A 17,290-nucleotide genomic window follows, 5' to 3' on the forward strand; every position below is an offset into this window, starting at 1 on the left:
AGTTGAAGCAAGTCTGGCGTCCCTTCTTTGGAAACTGTGCGCCCCTTTTGAAGAATGGGAATCAGGTTAAAAAGTTTTTGAGACCGATAGGTTAATTTGCTTCAAGGATAACCTCAAAGTTATGTTGTTTATTCCGAAAATGGATATGAAATTGTTGTATACAGCGTACTCTCGTCAATTTTTTAAATTTTTCAGCGCCCCCACTACCAACTGCCCCTTCTTCAAATTTGCTCTGGATCCGCCCTTGATCTCGACTGCCCCATATCTTTGGATTTTCTGTGTTGAACCTCTTTCTATTTCCCTTAGAGGAATTTTCCAGTTTATCAAGCCTGTTATTTCGAACTTTGCAAATTCTTTTGCTGAACCAGACAAATAAACAGACGAACATTGTATTTGTAAGTATCAGATGGTTATTTAATCTTTTCTATTACACATGAAAAAACGTAAATTTTTACCCATGTCATATGTAACATAACATTTCTCTTTTACCGGTCTGCCATATAGTGGTCCATGCTGTCTAGGCAATTCTGTACAAGCTTTTGTGTAAAACACAGTACGCTTCAATGTTTCAATATGTAAAGAAACATGTAGATTCTTTTCACGACTTCTTCAAGGATCTCATGAACATATAGAGAAATTTCAAGGGAAAACTGAGAAAATTCCCCAAGACAACTGCTTTGGAAACTGAAGAAGGAATACATCCTGAACATTTGGTTAATAAAGTATTAGAGAATAACCAAGAAGATGATAAAGTTTTATGTAATGATTTTATAACAAGGCCAGCAGCAGATTTTGAAATGCCACGAAGGAGTTACTTGTTTTTGAAAAACCACAGAAGTATAATGCATCTGTATTATGAGTTAGGCGCAACGTCATACGATATTGAAGAACAGACCCTTGGTCATTTATTTTTACATAGTAGACATTTTGGAACCATTGCGCATCAGTAATCATTTATTTCGTCCATTTCTTGTAACAAATGTATCACCTAGAAGTTTTCAAATGGTCGAATATTCAAAGCAAAGGTTGACCACTAGAAATTTCGAATGGTCAACCTTTGCTTTTAATATTCTCATCTCGAACAAATTTCAATTTCCCTTGAGAGTTTAAGATAGCAAAAGTCAACTTGAAGTGTCCTGAACGAATCTTTGTTGCATGGTTACATGTGACAGGAGCCTCTAAAAGCGAGACAAAATAAATGTGCACCATTTCAAGTTCACAAAGTCAAAGTGGGTATATTTGTGCGTGATTTTGCTTTAAAGCAACGAAGGAGTAGCTGAAAAAAGCAAAAAAATGGTGACTCGATGATGCAAGATAATGGATTTATAAAGAAAGATTTTCAGATGAAGATGAAGATCAGAGTATGACATTACAATCAGTGTTTTGATTGCTGTTGCGAAGGAGCATGCTAGCCACATGTCATGACAACAAGACAATGCTTTGTTTAATTGGTTTCAGTCAGACAATCAGTAATCTGCCCTTTATCGTGTTTTCTTGTTAATATCCTTAAAGTAGACGAAGATTGCCCAATCATATTCTTTCGAATTAGAAAATTATAATACGCCATGCATATATATGTTTATTCCTATTATATTTGTCTGTCACCGTGATAAGCTTGTTTTGTTCTAACTGCTGTGTAATGTAAGATAAGTCTGACGCAAAGCGCCGGCAAACTTCCAACTCCCTGTAGACATCGGCATAGAGACATACCTACAGAATTGGCAGCTTTTCAGTGTGAGTATTTTGTATAATTCTAATTACGCATTCAAACTCTGGCTACGCGTCTTTCGACCAAATGCAGTTGTCGATTTTCACAATATAAATGAACGTCATTAATTTCTTATAAGCCTGTGTATTGTTTCTATGCACTTTGTTTAGATTGGCAGCTAAGTTTTCATTTTAAGATCAGATTTAATGATGGAAATCGTCAGAAGCTCGTGTCACCAATCACGTTTGGATAACCAATTGAAGTCCTGCCTAAATGTCGTAATTTTTGAAAAACATAAACAGTAGAAGATTTGACATCAGACTTACGGTGTGCAGAGGTTTGCTCCCCATTGCATATGGTTTGTATTTTGATGTATTTTCAATCCATTAACAGGTTATAGTTAAGCAGAGTTCAGAAAATGTCACAATCTTCTTCCGGATCAATTTTTGTCCTGTTGGCATTCTTCAGAATTAACTTTTTATCTTTTAAATGAAAGTTTCTTAAATATGGAATCGTAGTAAAATCATCTATTGCTTGGCCTTTACCCTTTGTCAGGATAAAAGTAAAGTTCAAGCACACCGGTAAATTTCTCTCACTTTATATACTCTTTGCAAGTTATAAGTTGGCCTTCCTCAAAATTACAGCAACCTGAAATGATTTTCCTTGGGCTCACAGCCGTGGAACCGTAATGCTTTCTGAACTCTTTAGCTAGTAAACGATTTTAAGAACTGCTTATGCCTTCGTGGTTATTTTGTCATGTCGGGGCGAGCAACTTTCTCCAATCCGGACAGGAGTTGGTGATTATTTGAGTTTGCTTTGCATTGAGATTTTAATACGACTTGAACTTTATGTGTGATTTAAGTTCGTTTTTTACTATTTATATTTCATAAATATCGTTTTTCTAATGTAAAGCTACATGCCCATGTTTTTTTAAATAACGGCTGGCCCAAACAAGTTTGAAATCATTCTTGATACTGTCCATCTCAAAAAATATTTCGTCCGGAAAGATATTTCCAGACTTCACATTTTTTGTTGTCGGCCAAATTTCTTTTGTCTGGCGCCCAGGCATAAAAATCGCTTTGACTCGTAGGGAAGTGAGCGGTAATCCCTTATATGGCTTAATTAATCAATTTACCCTCTGCAATCTTTCTATTAATTCTGATCTGATTGCAAAATATCATATATTACTAATAGATTACTAATAAGTATAACATCCATATTTTTTCGAATTCGATAACCCACACGATTAACTACTAACTACACTTTTATGCTTGTAAACAGAGAATGTTCCTGGAACGCTTTCAAGAACTTACTCATTAAAAGCACTTACAAATTTCAACTGATTTCTGAATGAGGCACTGAAGCCTCGTCGATGTGCAAGCCTGTCTGCTGTGTACGACCTTGCTGTTGCTGTACCAGTAACGACTCTATATTAATGCATTTTATTCGTCGTTAGCTGTGCTAATGAAGCTAACATTGTTAAGAGTATCGCAAAATCATCCAAACACGTCTCACAGTGCCGTCGGAATGAAATTCGTATTGGGGGGGGGGGGGGGGTTGCCCATTGTTTTCCTTCTCGTTCAGTACACTGTTATAAAGGAAACATACTACAGTTTGACAATTATTGGGGGGCTAACCCCAGCCCCCGGTTCCGACGGGCCTGTCTCAGATTGCTTTATGGACCTTAAGAAACGCAGGAAGTGGCTCCTGAAGGCCGATCTCTGTTTTCTTTTGAGTGTTTGCTATGGACGATTTGAAAATTCCCTTTATCTGAAGCATGTTGTTGCTTCGGTAAACCCTTTTTTAGAATAATAGACTTTTAACTAATATCTTTCAGAGTATAAGAAAGTTCGATGTTAATGGATAATTTACCACGACATGGTGCTTCTCAATATTTAACCAGAGACTTACTGTATTATGACATACTGGTAAACAAAACTTTTTGTAAGCTGCACCAAACAAAGCAATATGTGACAAAAACCTATGCTTATTGGCCTACCTCACCAGCGTCTTCATTCTAACACTGGTATGGCCTAGTTTATAAAGGCTGAAGCTACACCTTGTAATCACACATATTGGCTAGGAGATACAAAACAGACGGGTGAACAATACATTTAGAAGCGAATTAATTTGCAGTTTGTAATATTGATTGCTATCAAAACGTTTCTTTATCTCATTTTTGTTTGCGGCTGCACGCACCAGGCACGCATCTGTCATATTCAAACAGCGATCTAGGTATCTAACAGATGGCCTTGTAGCACCTTGTTATGCAACCATTTGTAAGACAGCGAATGCAGTTTCTTCAAAATTCCTTTAGGGCTAATTTATTTTTTTTGTCTTTAGTTTCTACGTGCTTGTCTTTTTGCAGGATTTGCAGCCTAAACAACAGGAGCAGGCAACAATGTGCTAGGTCATATGCCTTAAAATCTCTTCTTTTCGTCGCAAGAATGTATGGTCTTATCCTCCACAACTTGCAGTCTTTCCTTTTAAATGAGTTTGGGGAAGATATTTATCATCTCATTCGCCGAGAAGCTGGCCTTCAAGAGTATGTTTATTGCGTGCACAAGCGATATCCAGACGACGAACTCATGCAGCTCGCTGTCGCTGCCGCAAAAGTCACAGGCTGGTCCAAGGAAAAGATTCTTCATGGAATGGGCTTGAAATTCCCACGTGTTTGTGGCGAATATGGCTATCATAAAATGCTGAAAACAGTTGGAAGAAATCTCAAAGAATTTGTTAATGGTCTTGACTATATGCACGATTGTCTGCGTTTCTCCTACCCCGGAATGCGAACACCAAGTTTCTACTGCGATGAAGAAACGGAAGATGGACTAAGGCTCCACTATCGCTCCAAGAGAAATGGCTACACTTCTTATGTATGTGGCCAACTCGAGGAAATGGCCTTGTATCTTTTCAATATGAATATAACAGCCGAGGTTGAGGAGAAAGAAGAGAGTGCTGAAGGAACCCATGCCGTTTTCAGACTCCACTTCTTGAACAGGGTGGAAGGAAGAAAGGTCTCCACTGGTGTAAATGATGTCTGCTCCACGATCTCTACAGAGCTCATTCTTGGAATGTTTCCTTTTCATCTGCTGTTTCGTGAAGATATGAAGATGTTTGGAATTGGTGAATCTCTTGTCAAAGTGTTGCCAAACATCCAGGACAAGTTTGTGGACGAAATTTTCGTCTTAACTCGGCCAGCGATTCCGTTCACGTGGGAAAGTGTATGTGTTATCTTCAGTTCTAAGCCATTTATTTGTAAAAACGAGTTATAGGAAGCTAGAGGCATCAGAAAATTGAGGAAATTGGTTACTGCAGAAAGTCAATTAGATACATATACATGATCTTTTGAATATGTGTTACCTTTGACACTTAGTAACCGTTGGCATTTAGCGAGTCGTACACGAGTCAGTCGTACATATTTACAAGCAGCTTGAAATGCCATCAACAAGTTTGTAATAAATTTTATCTCAAGAAGTTGCATTAAATTTTTCTTGATTTTATTCTCCTACAAAGGCCAAAGAATTGTTTACTGTGGAATATTGAGATGCACTTGTTTGTGATAGCGTTAAAAAATTTTCGCTTCCAAATTGCTGCCAGGGGAAAATTTTGCTTCGCAGATCGTTTGCAGCTTAATTAGTTATTACTTTTGCGAAATACCTTTCAGAGGTATAACTCTAGCAGGTATCAGTTGTGCTATTCATATTGGCTTTATGAAAAGAACGATCCTCTTGGCCTACGACTACAAAATTTGATTTGCATTTAAATAAACAATCGTTAATTAGCATTTCATAGGAATAAACAGTTTTATAATCTAAGCATTTTAAATTTCGTTACAGATTCGATCTCATCCGAACTGCGTTTTTGAGCTGAATGCTCGTATCCCTGTGGTGAACAACAGTGACGTCTATGAAAACAGCGAGGGTGAAGATGTATGCTTTTTGCACTTGAAGGGGCAAATGAAGTACGTGCCAACATGGAACGCCTTCATGTATCTGGCATCACCTGTGTGAGTATTGATGATTCAAATACAAAACCAGTAATGTATGTTCCCCTCCCCCGTAAAAGAAACTACACTAATTGATTTATGTTAACAGGTTTCTCGAATGGTTCCAGTGCGAGTGCAAAGAAGCAAGTTTAAAAAGGAATACAGTCTGAAACTAAGTTATACAGATAATTATAAGAAATTGAGAAAATTTTCCTCAAGAAATTGAGCCCTAATATGATCAAAAATTTTTAAAAACCATAGTTTATTCAAATTGCTAGAAATTCTTGTTTCATCGACAAAAATAATAGAACGAAAACCTTTTTTTACATAATTGAAAATTGCCCCCTACCCCCTGGATTAGAGCTGCTACCCACCAGATGATACTACTTCAACTTTATGCATCAACATACCCAATGACCCGATATTGATATAGCGTCAATGCTGGGCGGTTAGTGCTGATATTTTGTATCCCCACCTTCCAATTTAGTAACAGAATATAAACACGCAATCTTTGAATGGGGTAGTAAGGTGAGTTTGTGCCTATACAAGCTACCCATCATACGTTGTGGCGTTTGACTTGGAATATATATATAAAAAGCATTAAGCCTTGTCAGGTTTTTTCAGGATTTTTCTTTCGTCACATTCTTCCTATTAGTTATAGCCTGAAGTAAATGCAATCACTTTGTGTTTTTCTGTAAAAATTTAAAACAGGTACAATGCAATTAAAGAAAGAATTATCATACCTTAAAACCGTAATTTTATGACAAAACACAGCAAAACACTTCGTGATGTATTTTACTACAGAAAATGCCTTTCATTAATTTTTGCCCGACCCAACTTTCAAGGAACAGCGAATTTTTCATCAATCGATAGAAAACTCAACTCATCAAACTTTGGCGTAAATATCAATAAAAAAATTTCGAAAATTTTTAAATACAAGGCAGTTTTTGTATCGGAGCTACACTGTTAGAATGCACGATATTGTTTTCGCAGTCACTGTAGCTGTGATCAGGTCTTGCAGTAATGATATCCTTAATTGTAGCCCTGATTGACTAGCCCTGATTTATTAGTGATTGCCCTGATCGTCTAACCCAGATAGTCAAATGATAACTGTGATTGTAACTTATAACCCTGATTGTTTATGATAGCCCTAATGTTCAGTGATTGCCCTGACTGACTAACCCTGATTGTTAATAATAGCCATGACTGATTAGCCAAGATTGTTGATAATTGCACTAGTGATTATTGATTTACTTTTAATGCTTTTTTAGTCTAGAAGACCTCGATCACATGTTCAATATTGGACTCTACCTCAACGATCTTAGTTTGCACGATGCATCACGTGACCTCGTTCTCGTTGGCAATCAGAAATCTGCTGAACTGAAAATTGCGCTTGAGCAGGTATTTAATTATCTTCCGGTAGCACGGCATTGAATATCTTTAAACGCACACAAATATAGTTCAAATCTAGTTTGAAGCCAGGTCAAGGTGTTTAGAAGGCAAAGCTACGAAGAACGATTTTTTTAACTAGCACACCATCAAACTCAAAATGTCTTTAACTGCTGTTTAAGTCTGATTATTTGGCAGCTCGGTAACTAAAATTATTCTAAATTAAAAAAATGTTTTCTTCAGTTCCTGTTTAGATCAAGATTAACGTGGGTTACTTCAAGCTTTCGCTGATATCGAGCTTTCCATAACTTGAGCAGAATTTACAAGTTGTCATCCTTTTATAAAAAAACTTGAAATACTTCTAAATGTAACGGAGCTTGTCGTGTATAAATATCCTTATGTATGTTATTGTGGGATTTTTCTAACCAGGAGCTGCAAAAAAGTGCAATGCTTGAAGATAGCATGAAGAAGCTCGATGTCGAAATGCAGAAAACAGACAAGCTGCTATATAATATGATTCCTAAGTCAGTTGCAGACAGACTGCGTTCAGGGGACCTGGCAGTCAATACATGCGAGGTATTTCATTAGCATTAGTGTAATTCATATTCAAAAAAATGTACCATGCAACATGGCCATTCAAACCGAAGGTTTTCTCTGCATCTCCTTTCCTTCACAGTTGTTTTTTGTCACTGTTTTCCATTTTAGCACATCTTGGCTCCTGTGCTTAGTGCAAGGGATTCAATACTTTAGTTATATCAGTTAGATTGTTGAGAATATTTTCATTAAAATAATAATATTAAAATAGTTGATGCTAGCCCTGATAATGAAAAGGGATATATTTTTTCGATTTGTCGTAATTCGCCTCCACTTTAGAAATATCGTAGTCGTTTGCTTCTTGAAAACGTTCGTTTGTCATTGTCGATTACTAAACTTTGAAATCTCGTCAATTTGGTAAGAATAAGACCTTCTGTTCAATCAAACAACAAAGAAAAGTGAAATTCTTGAGACACCCAGCATGTCTGAATTCACAAATCGCCTCTTTGTCGCAACGAGGCTTCACATTTTGTACGTTTTTGCTTCTTATTCTTGGTTGTCTGCCGCGAGGCAGGTTCAGCGCCACACGCGCCAACCATCACGATCTTCAGCTCTACGCTTGATTTCTCCACATGTTTTCTTACGCCAATGATCAAACAATGTCATTCTCTTCCTTCCTCTGCTCCTTTTGCCGTTTATCTTCCCTACGATGATATTTCTTAGTATTCCCTGGTGTCTCATAACGTGACCAATCCACTTCTTCTGCCGGTTATATATGGTTGAGATTAATGTTCTGTTCTCTCCAATCCTTCGCAATACTTACTCATTTGTCACTCTTTCTATCCAGCTGATCTTCACCATTCTCCTCCAAAACCACATCTCTACACTTTCCAATCTCCTGATATCCTCCTTTTTCAGTGTCCATGACTCTGACCCGTACAATAATACACCAAAGTACACCAAAGTCTTAACCATTCTCTTTTTCAACCGTGTACTAAACTATAATTCTCTTCTCGAATTAAAGGCAACCTTTTCTAGCGCGATCCATGATCTCATCTCTGTACTGCAATAGCCGATGCTTGTCGAAATGCGTCCAAAGAATTTGAAGCTTTTAACTTGTTCCAGAATTTTACCATTTAGCTTGATTTTGTTCCCTTAACTTGTTCCAGATTTTTACGTTTTTGCTATTTATTGGCTTTTTTTACTCATCGGAAGTATCCTTTTACACATATCATAATATTACATGCAATGTTTCTTTTGCAGAATTTCGAAAATGCCAGCATCTTGTTCAGTGATATTGTTGGATTTACTAAAATCTGCTCACTTATTCAACCAATGCAAGTGGTCGAGCTACTAAATTTATTATACACAACCTTCGACAATCTAAGCGAGAAACATTCTGTTTATAAGGTAAGCTCAACCTGAAAATAGCTATTTGATCACAAATTTTGCTTTGACGATGTTCTTTCAAATTATTAAATATCAATTTTGCGTTGTTTGTTGACAGGATACCTCAGCATATTTAACAATATGCGTTAGGTTCGGCAGAGAGATGCGAGAGAGAGATAGGCAACGTGTTTCTTCGAGTGCTTCTCTTAATCAACTGAACTTTAATCAAGTACAAAACAACTTGAAAGAAAGCCTTAATTACAGATCAACACAATAGGACGCCAATACAGATCAACACATATCACGACAATTATACTTGAACAAACATCACTATATTGGTACGACATAACTCATCACTGTAAAGTCACGAACATGTTACGATCAAATTCAATTCAATATACAACGTAAACATCCAAGTTCATATCTTTACACATATATCAGGCTAATGAATAGTGCTAGACCTATTTAACATTAAAGTCAGAATGGATATTCTATTTTTTAATACAAATCTTTCTAAAGCATTGTTGGTTGAAGTACTTCAATCGGATGCAAATTCATATACCTTGAGTACATCCCTTCAGCATCCTTCATTGCTCCTATTCATTTCAGGTAGAGACCGTTGGTGATGCGTATATGGTTGTAAGCGGGGTACCAGAGCGAATGATGAACCATGGAGAGCGCGTGGCTGATATGGCACTAGCAATGCTTGATGCTGTCTACCATATTCCTGAACCATCGAATACCAACGGGCATCTAAAAATACGCATAGGTATGCTTTGTACATCCACATGTAGCAGCTCTTGATTACACAAACAGTGCTCGGCAAAAACTGTATGACGATCCCACATTGGATTGTCATGTTTCAGTTCTTATCTTAAGGGTGTTTGCCTTTTCTGATTCATGTTACAAGTACGTCAAGATGATATCCAATTAAATATGTACGTTACATGTGGCACTTCATCCAAAATAACGATATATTAGTTAGCAAATTAATTAAGTACTAGAATGAAATAGAATGGTTTGATTGTTGAAAACACGACGTTTTGAGCATGTGCTTGTTATCAAGTGGCTAGAAAAGAAACCAAGATAGTGTTTGATCTATCATCAACTATTGGCAATAAATCTAAATAGGGCCAGTGGCGAATTGGTATTGGATGCTGCTATGCGACTTAGCCCAAGCCCACCATTTTTTTGGCACTCAAAGGTCCATCCCTTCCCCAAACTCTGCCTCTAGACCAGCATTTTAAGTCCCTACTTGATGTTCACGCTACTACTTGTTGTTACAAATCCAACATTTTTGCCAGGAATTCATTCTGGCAGCGTCGTAGCTGGTGTGGTTGGTATCAAAATGCCGCGTTACTGTTTATTTGGTGATGCCGTCAATACTGCGTCAAGGATGGAATCCCACTCAATGGTATGCGCTAGCTTTTCTACATTTAGACCTAAAAAAGATATTGGCTGACTCAAGACTTTCATGAGCCCTGATTTTAGTGAAGGCTGATTTTAGTGAACGCTGATTTTAGTGAGCGCTGATTTTAGTGAGCGCTGACTTTATTGAGCACTGATTTTAGTAAGCACTGATTTTAGTGAGCACTGATGTAAGTGAGCACTGATGTTAGTGAGCACTGATTTTAGTGAGCGCTGACTTTATTGAGCACTGATTTTAGTAAGCACTGATTTTAGTGAGCACTGATGTAAGTGAGCACTGATGTTAGTGAACGCTGATTTTAGTGAGCGCTGATTTTAGTGAGCGCTGACTTTATTGAGCACTGATTTTAGTAAGCACTGATTTTAGTGAGCACTGATGTAAGTGAGCACTGATGTTAGTGAGCACTGATTTTAGTGAGCGCTGATTTTAGTGAGCGCTGACTTTATTGAGCACTGATTTTAGTAAGCACTGATTTTAGTGAGCACTGATGTAAGTGAGCACTGATGTTAGTGAGCACTGATTTTTGTGAGCACTGATTTTAGTGAGCACTGATTTTAGTGAGCACTGATTTTAGTGAGCGCTGATTTTAGTGAGCCCTGATTTTAGTGAGCACTGATTTTAGTGAGCACTGATTTTAGTGAGCACTGATTTTAGTGAGCACTGATTTTATTGAGCACTGATTTTAGTGAGCACTGATTTTTGTGAGCACTGATTTTAGTGAGCACTGATTTTAGTGAGCACTGATTTTAGTGAGCACTGATTTTAGTCACTGATTTTAGTGAGCACTGATTTTAGTGAGCACTGATTTTAGTAAGCATTGATTTTAGTGAGCACTGATTTTATTGAGCACTGATTTTAGTGAGCACTGATTTTAGTGAGCACTGATTTTATTGAGCACTGATTTTAGTGAGCACTGATTTTAGTCACTGATTTTAGTGAGCACTGATTTTAGTGAGCACTGATTTTAGTAAGCACTGATTTTATTGAGCACTGATTTTATTGAGCACTGATTTTAGTGAGCACTGATTTTAGTCACTGATTTTAGTGAGCACTGATTTTAGTGAGCACTGATTTTATTGAGCACTGATTTTAGTGAGCACTGATTTTAGTCACTGATTTTAGTGAGCACTGATTTTAGTCACTGATTTTAGTGAGCACTGATTTTAGTGAGCACTGATTTTATTGAGCACTGATTTTAGTGAGCACTGATTTTAGTCACTGATTTTAGTGAGCACTGATTTTAGTGAGCACTGATTTTATTGAGCACTGATTTTAGTGAGCACTGATTTTAGTCACTGATTTTAGTGAGCACTGATTTTAGTGAGCACTGATTTTAGTGAGCACTGATTTTAGTGAGCACTGATTTTATTGAGCACTGATTTTAGTGAGCACTGATTTTAGTGAGCACTGATTTTTGTGAGCACTGATTTTATTGAGCACTGATTTTAGTGAGCACTGATTTTTGTGAGCACTGATTTTAGTGAGCACTGATTTTAGTAAGCACTGATTTTATTGAGCACTGATTTTAGTGAGCACTGATTTTAGTGAGCGCTGATTTTAGTGAGCCCTGATTTTAGTGAGCACTGATTTTATTGAGCACTGATTTTAGTGAGCACTGATTTTAGTGAGCACTGATTTTTGTGAGCACTGATTTTATTGAGCACTGATTTTAGTGAGCACTGATTTTTGTGAGCACTGATTTTAGTGAGCACTGATTTTAGTAAGCACTGATTTTATTGAGCACTGATTTTAGTGAGCACTGATTTTAGTGAGCGCTGATTTTAGTGAGCCCTGATTTTAGTGAGCACTGATTTTATTGAGCACTGATTTTAGTGAGCACTGATTTTAGTCACTGATTTTAGTAAGCACTGATTTTAGTAAGCATTGATTTTAGTGAGCACTGATTTTAGTGAGCACTGATTTTAGTGAGCACTGATTTTAGTGAGCACTGATTTTAGTGAGCACTGATTTTAGTGAGCACTGATTTTAGTGAGCACTGATTTTTGTGAGCACTGATTTTATTGAGCACTGATTTTATTGAGCACTGATTTTAGTGAGCACTGATTTTAGTGAGCACTGATTTTAGTGAGCACTGATTTTAGTCACTGATTTTAGTAAGCACTGATTTTAGTAAGCATTGATTTTAGTGAGCACTGATTTTATTGAGCACTGATTTTAGTGAGCACTGATTTTTGTGAGCACTGATTTTAGTGAGCACTGATTTTATTGAGCACTGATTTTAGTGAGCACTGATTTTTGTGAGCACTGATTTTAGTGAGCACTGATTTTAGTGAGCACTGATTTTTGTGAGCACTGATTTTAGTAAGCATTGATTTTATTGAGCACTGATTTTAGTGAGCACTGATTTTAGTGAGCACTGATTTTTGTGAGCACTGATTTTAGTGAGCACTGATTTTAGTGAGCACTGATTTTAGTGAGCACTGATTTTAGTGAGCACTGATTTTATTGAGCACTGATTTTAGTGAGCACTGATTTTTGTGAGCACTGATTTTAGTGAGCACTGATTTTAGTGAGCACTGATTTTAGTCACTGATTTTAGTAAGCACTGATTTTAGTAAGCATTGATTTTAGTGAGCACTGATTTTAGTGAGCACTGATTTTAGTGAGCACTGATTTTAGTGAGCACTGATTTTAGTGAGCACTGATTTTAGTCACTGATTTTAGTAAGCACTGATTTTAGTAAGCATTGATTTTAGTGAGCACTGATTTTATTGAGCACTGATTTTAGTGAGCACTGATTTTTGTGAGCACTGATTTTAGTGAGCACTGATTTTAGTGAGCACTGATTTTAGTGAGCACTGATTTTAGTGAGCGCTGATTTAAGTGAGCGCTGATTTTATTGAGCACTGATTTTAGTGAGCAATTTATGTTTTCAAATTAGATACATACCACGTACAGTGTTGCGAAACACGACGGTCGTTTATTTCAAGACTGAACAGCGGTCGACATGTACCGACATGCACAATTCGGGATGCACTACAAAGTCTGACTTTCATTTAGTATCAAATAATTTCTAGCAGAAGATATGTTGTGGCAAAAAACATTTACACTAATATACTAGATTACGTGCGGCACAATATAATGCTAAGATAACGATGAATGCAAGTAAATTGTACCAGAAACAATTCTTTTTAATAAATAACGACGTTTCGAGCCTAGCCCGTTATCAAATGACTATGCTACACAAGTGATCAAATGTAACTTTTCAAATGAACCGAGTGTTTTTAAGAATCATACGTCATGTCTGCAGAATTTTTGCATACAGAAGTAAAGAAAAAGAACTTTGATGATTTAGTTAAGAGGCTGTCTCTTTCTTTATTTTCTTGAGTATCTCTTTGAGTCCCCGTTTGCCATTTATAATTTGATATCATTCATTCGTGATCATAATTTATCGATCAACAATGTTTTATATTTTTAGGCCATGTCAATTCATATGAGTGAAACAACAAAAAAAGAACTTGAAGGCAAACATTACGTCATCCGTAGAAGGGGCAGCATAATGGTGAAGGTAATGCTTCTAATTATTAGAACTTTCACTTATCATAGGATATATTTAAACAGAGACAGCTAAGCTTTGCCTGGGTCCCTGCTCTACTACATCCTCCCATGAAGCCAAAGGTTTGTTACTATAGGTGTATTGGGGACTGACAGGACACAACCCGCATGTACCATTTGAAGGTTGCATACGATGTGCACTGGGAGTGAGACAAGTGTAAAATGAAAGCAAGGCAGAGAGCGTTAGAACTAAGTACCTTTTTTGTTATTATACGAATAGAGCCTATTGCGAAAATCGACAAAATTATCATATTGACAAGCAGAACCACTAGAATCTCTAGCACCTTGTTGGTAAAAGCTCAGAATATGCAAAATGTTTTAAGGTTTTAAGCCGATGTCCACATAGGTCAGTTCGTTTTTGCGCGATGCGTTTTTGCGCGGTGCGTTTTTGCGTGGTGCGTTTTTGCGCTGTGAGAACTATCTTACATGCGCTCTTTCTTCCTTTCCTCGTGACTGCAGTAATGAAATTTCGATTAGGTTTCGGTACTTCATTAAAGGTACTCCTGATTTAGCCTGCACACATACTGAACTGAACCCTTCACACAGACTGAACTAGTCAAGTCCGCGTCGGCCTTCACGGCTTAAGCAAATGCATGGATGTACAAGTTAAAACGTAGAGCGGCCTTTACCTAGGCACCAGTTCACGGTAAATGTACTTATACTTTCACTTTGTGGGTACATTTTAACGCAGGGAAAAGGCTCAATGCAAACATATTGGCTGATGGGTAGAGGAAAACCTTTAACAGCAGTCTCTTGGCTGTCCCTTAAAGCCGTCGAACAATCCGCGGGCCTAATCGATAACATGATGATGGACATGACGCCGGTCTTCGAAGAAACTCTCGACGCTGAAGACAATCCTCAACCAGCAAAAAAGAGGTTTGAAGAGCCAAGCAGCCATAATGGCGTTAAGAACGGTCATCATGGTGACAGCCAACATGGCTGCATAAATAGCAATGACAATGTTGAAGAACGGTCCAGTGACGACAAAGGCAAAGAACACTGGAAGGCTGATGACACGAAAACGAAAGAGGACCAAGTGGTGGACAACGTAAGTAGCACATCATCCAATGATGTTTCACATTACTTGCAGCTGAATGGATCGAAAAGTCATATTTCTACATCACAAACAGCCAAAGCTGTCAAAACCAACCGTGTTAAAAGTACTGCTTGTCAATTGTTGTAGCAAAATTTCAAGTGAGCTGGCGATTCTGCCCCTCCCAAATTTTCAAACTCGATATTTTTCAGGATTTGAATTAGCTGGTATTTCGTTTAACGTACTTGATTGTGGAAGAGCATGAAAACTTAACTTTAATTCTGCTTGTAAATAGATGACTAATTCGATGAAAAACATCGTTAAAGTATAGGTGTATTGTAATTATGATAGTTGCTTCTCCGTAGGTAGTTGGATTTCGTATTTCTTATTATCAATATTACATTAATGAAGAAAGCCAATTTGAGGTTTGGGTTCCATGTTGAAACAGACATTGTACAAAATACAAATGAATTTCCTACTAGCCAATATGCTTTGACTTTTCTAACTGCAGCCAGGATCGTATTCAGGTCACGACTAAATTTACTTTTGGTTTTTGATTTATGTTTAAATTTCAGTCTCGATATTTATTTGTCCTATGAGAGGCTCCAATAGGGACCTGGATCCCGTTTCCCTGTCCTATTTTCCTTGTCAATTTTGTCCTTCATTAGTCTTAAATACTAAAATTTGATTTCATACGCTACTTGTTTACCATCAGTTCCCATTTTCCATCATTCAAGATATTCTGTCTCCCAATGGAAAATCCAAAAGATCTCATTTTACCCTTTCAGTGTCTTCCGTTGCTCTATCTTGAGCCAAAAACTTTCCTTCATTTTGAAAATGTACTGTTATTACGAACTGATGTTTGAACTTTGCATGGCTTGCTTATATGTAAAAACGAGAATTTATTTGCTCATTTTCGCTGCTTAAGTTACTAAATATGTTTAGGATATTTTTTGTTATGTTTATTTATAGAAAATAGTGAATTTTAATAGTTAATTGTAACTTGGAGTTTATAAATTATAGTTTCTCTGGTGAGTAACCCACTCAGGTTAAATTCATTCAAGCCATTCATTAAGGTAAATTTGGCAAATGCCGGAGAATGATTCCTTAAAATGTTAGTGGCTCTGAAGTGTAGTAATTTTCCAAGTTATTTTTGGGCCGATTATCTTTTTCTCTTCAAATGTCAAATTTCCCGCTTTTTCGAGTTAAATTTACGAGTTATTCTGACCCTGGGGCTATTTTCTTTCCCCGCAATCACCATAGTTTCCTCAACTGCTTACGATTATGAAAGAGTTTTGCAATTCCGCGACAAACTTTCATACTTTGTGGCTTCAATTTTTAGGATCTATCAGCACTGAAGCTTGGCTTTAGGTTCGCAATTTTTAAACATATTTAAAACAATTTGGTTTCATAATAAAATCTACTCATAAGTTGCTTCCAGAGCCTTCACTAAACATAAGGAAAATCTTCTAAAAACTCTTACAGCTCAACCGAAGTTAAAAACAGATTCCACATCTTTATTCAGTGTTCTTTTCGATCTGAATTTCAAAAATTTATGATAAAATATTTCCAAATATCATGATAATTTTAAGAAAGTTTTCATATCATGCCTACTGAAAATATACAACTTACCAAAGACTGCTATCTTTGCTGACATTTTCTTAGAAATCACACCAGCAAATTTAAAGGAATTTTAAGGAGAATTTTAGAGCTGCACTTCTCAAAGTGCAGAATTCTGTGGTTTACACGACCATTGTCGTAAAATTGGCATATTTGTTTAATACAGATATAACGTTTCTATAAAAAACGATGATACGCAGATGGTAAAGAAGAGTTCTTAAGTTTTAATCACCTGTATTTGAAGTACACTCTCCAAGATAGTAAAACTACTTTTGTCTTGACAAATAAACTGTTTTGTATCAGCTGATAATTATGTTGTTGACTTGAGGATCAGCGAGAAGATCGTTTAAACACCGTTTTACTTTTTCATGTCCTTTCATATATAAAAAGTATAATGGTGCACATGTTTTTAAAAAGAATATGGCCTACTGAAATGTTCTTTTTCATTTTCAATTCAAAGAAGTCATTTGTGACATCTAATGCCCCTTCTCAGCAGAATTCAGTAAGTACCTTGGTTGTCAACGTACTTACTGAACTTTGATTTTTTTCTGGAAGTTTTGCGAATTAACAAGAACAGAGCTAGACGAGAAAAACAACACAAACTAAGAAGGAAATTCCTTTTTA

The 17,290-nt window shown here is 36.8% G+C and overlaps 1 protein-coding gene across 3 annotated transcripts; it reads left to right on the top strand.

Moving 5' to 3' along the window:
* The first annotated feature begins 78 nt into the window (after window positions 1–78).
* LOC135689994 (soluble guanylate cyclase 88E) lies at window positions 79–16,616 on the top strand. Of its 3 annotated transcripts, none has more exons than XM_089108646.1 (10): window positions 79–395; window positions 4,077–4,932; window positions 5,548–5,717; window positions 6,968–7,097; window positions 7,515–7,661; window positions 8,883–9,029; window positions 9,618–9,777; window positions 10,313–10,422; window positions 13,877–13,966; window positions 14,705–16,616. In XM_089108646.1, the coding sequence occupies exons 2-10, from the start codon at window positions 4,156–4,158 to the stop codon at window positions 15,194–15,196; spliced, it is 2,223 nt and encodes a 740-aa protein (XP_088964772.1). In that variant the 5' UTR covers window positions 79–395; window positions 4,077–4,155; the 3' UTR covers window positions 15,197–16,616. The 3 variants fall into 3 exon arrangements, with proteins under 3 accessions (XP_088964772.1, XP_065063464.2, XP_065063465.2); XM_065207392.2 differs by lacking the exon at window positions 79–395 and adding an exon at window positions 1,085–1,734; XM_065207393.2 differs by lacking the exon at window positions 79–395 and adding an exon at window positions 1,744–2,066.
* Window positions 16,617–17,290: the final 674 nt, after the last annotated feature.

Source organism: Rhopilema esculentum, chromosome 5 (assembly GCF_057945365.1).
Source record: "Rhopilema esculentum isolate cy_ngs chromosome 5, ASM5794536v1, whole genome shotgun sequence".
Classification (NCBI taxonomy): Eukaryota; Metazoa; Cnidaria; class Scyphozoa; order Rhizostomeae; family Rhizostomatidae; genus Rhopilema; species Rhopilema esculentum.

What these genes read in the sequence shown, in the direction of transcription:
- LOC135689994 (XM_089108646.1), top strand. Translation starts at nt 4,156, where the DNA reads ATGTATGGTCTTATCCTCCACAACTTGCAGTCTTTCCTTTTAAATGAG. An exon ending in TTCCGTTCACGTGGGAAAGT is followed by an intron (nt 4,933 to 5,547) that starts GTATGTGTTATC and finishes ATTTCGTTACAG; the next exon opens with ATTCGATCTCATCCGAACTG. An exon ending in TGGCAGTCAATACATGCGAG is followed by an intron (nt 7,662 to 8,882) that starts GTATTTCATTAG and finishes TTTCTTTTGCAG; the next exon opens with AATTTCGAAAATGCCAGCAT.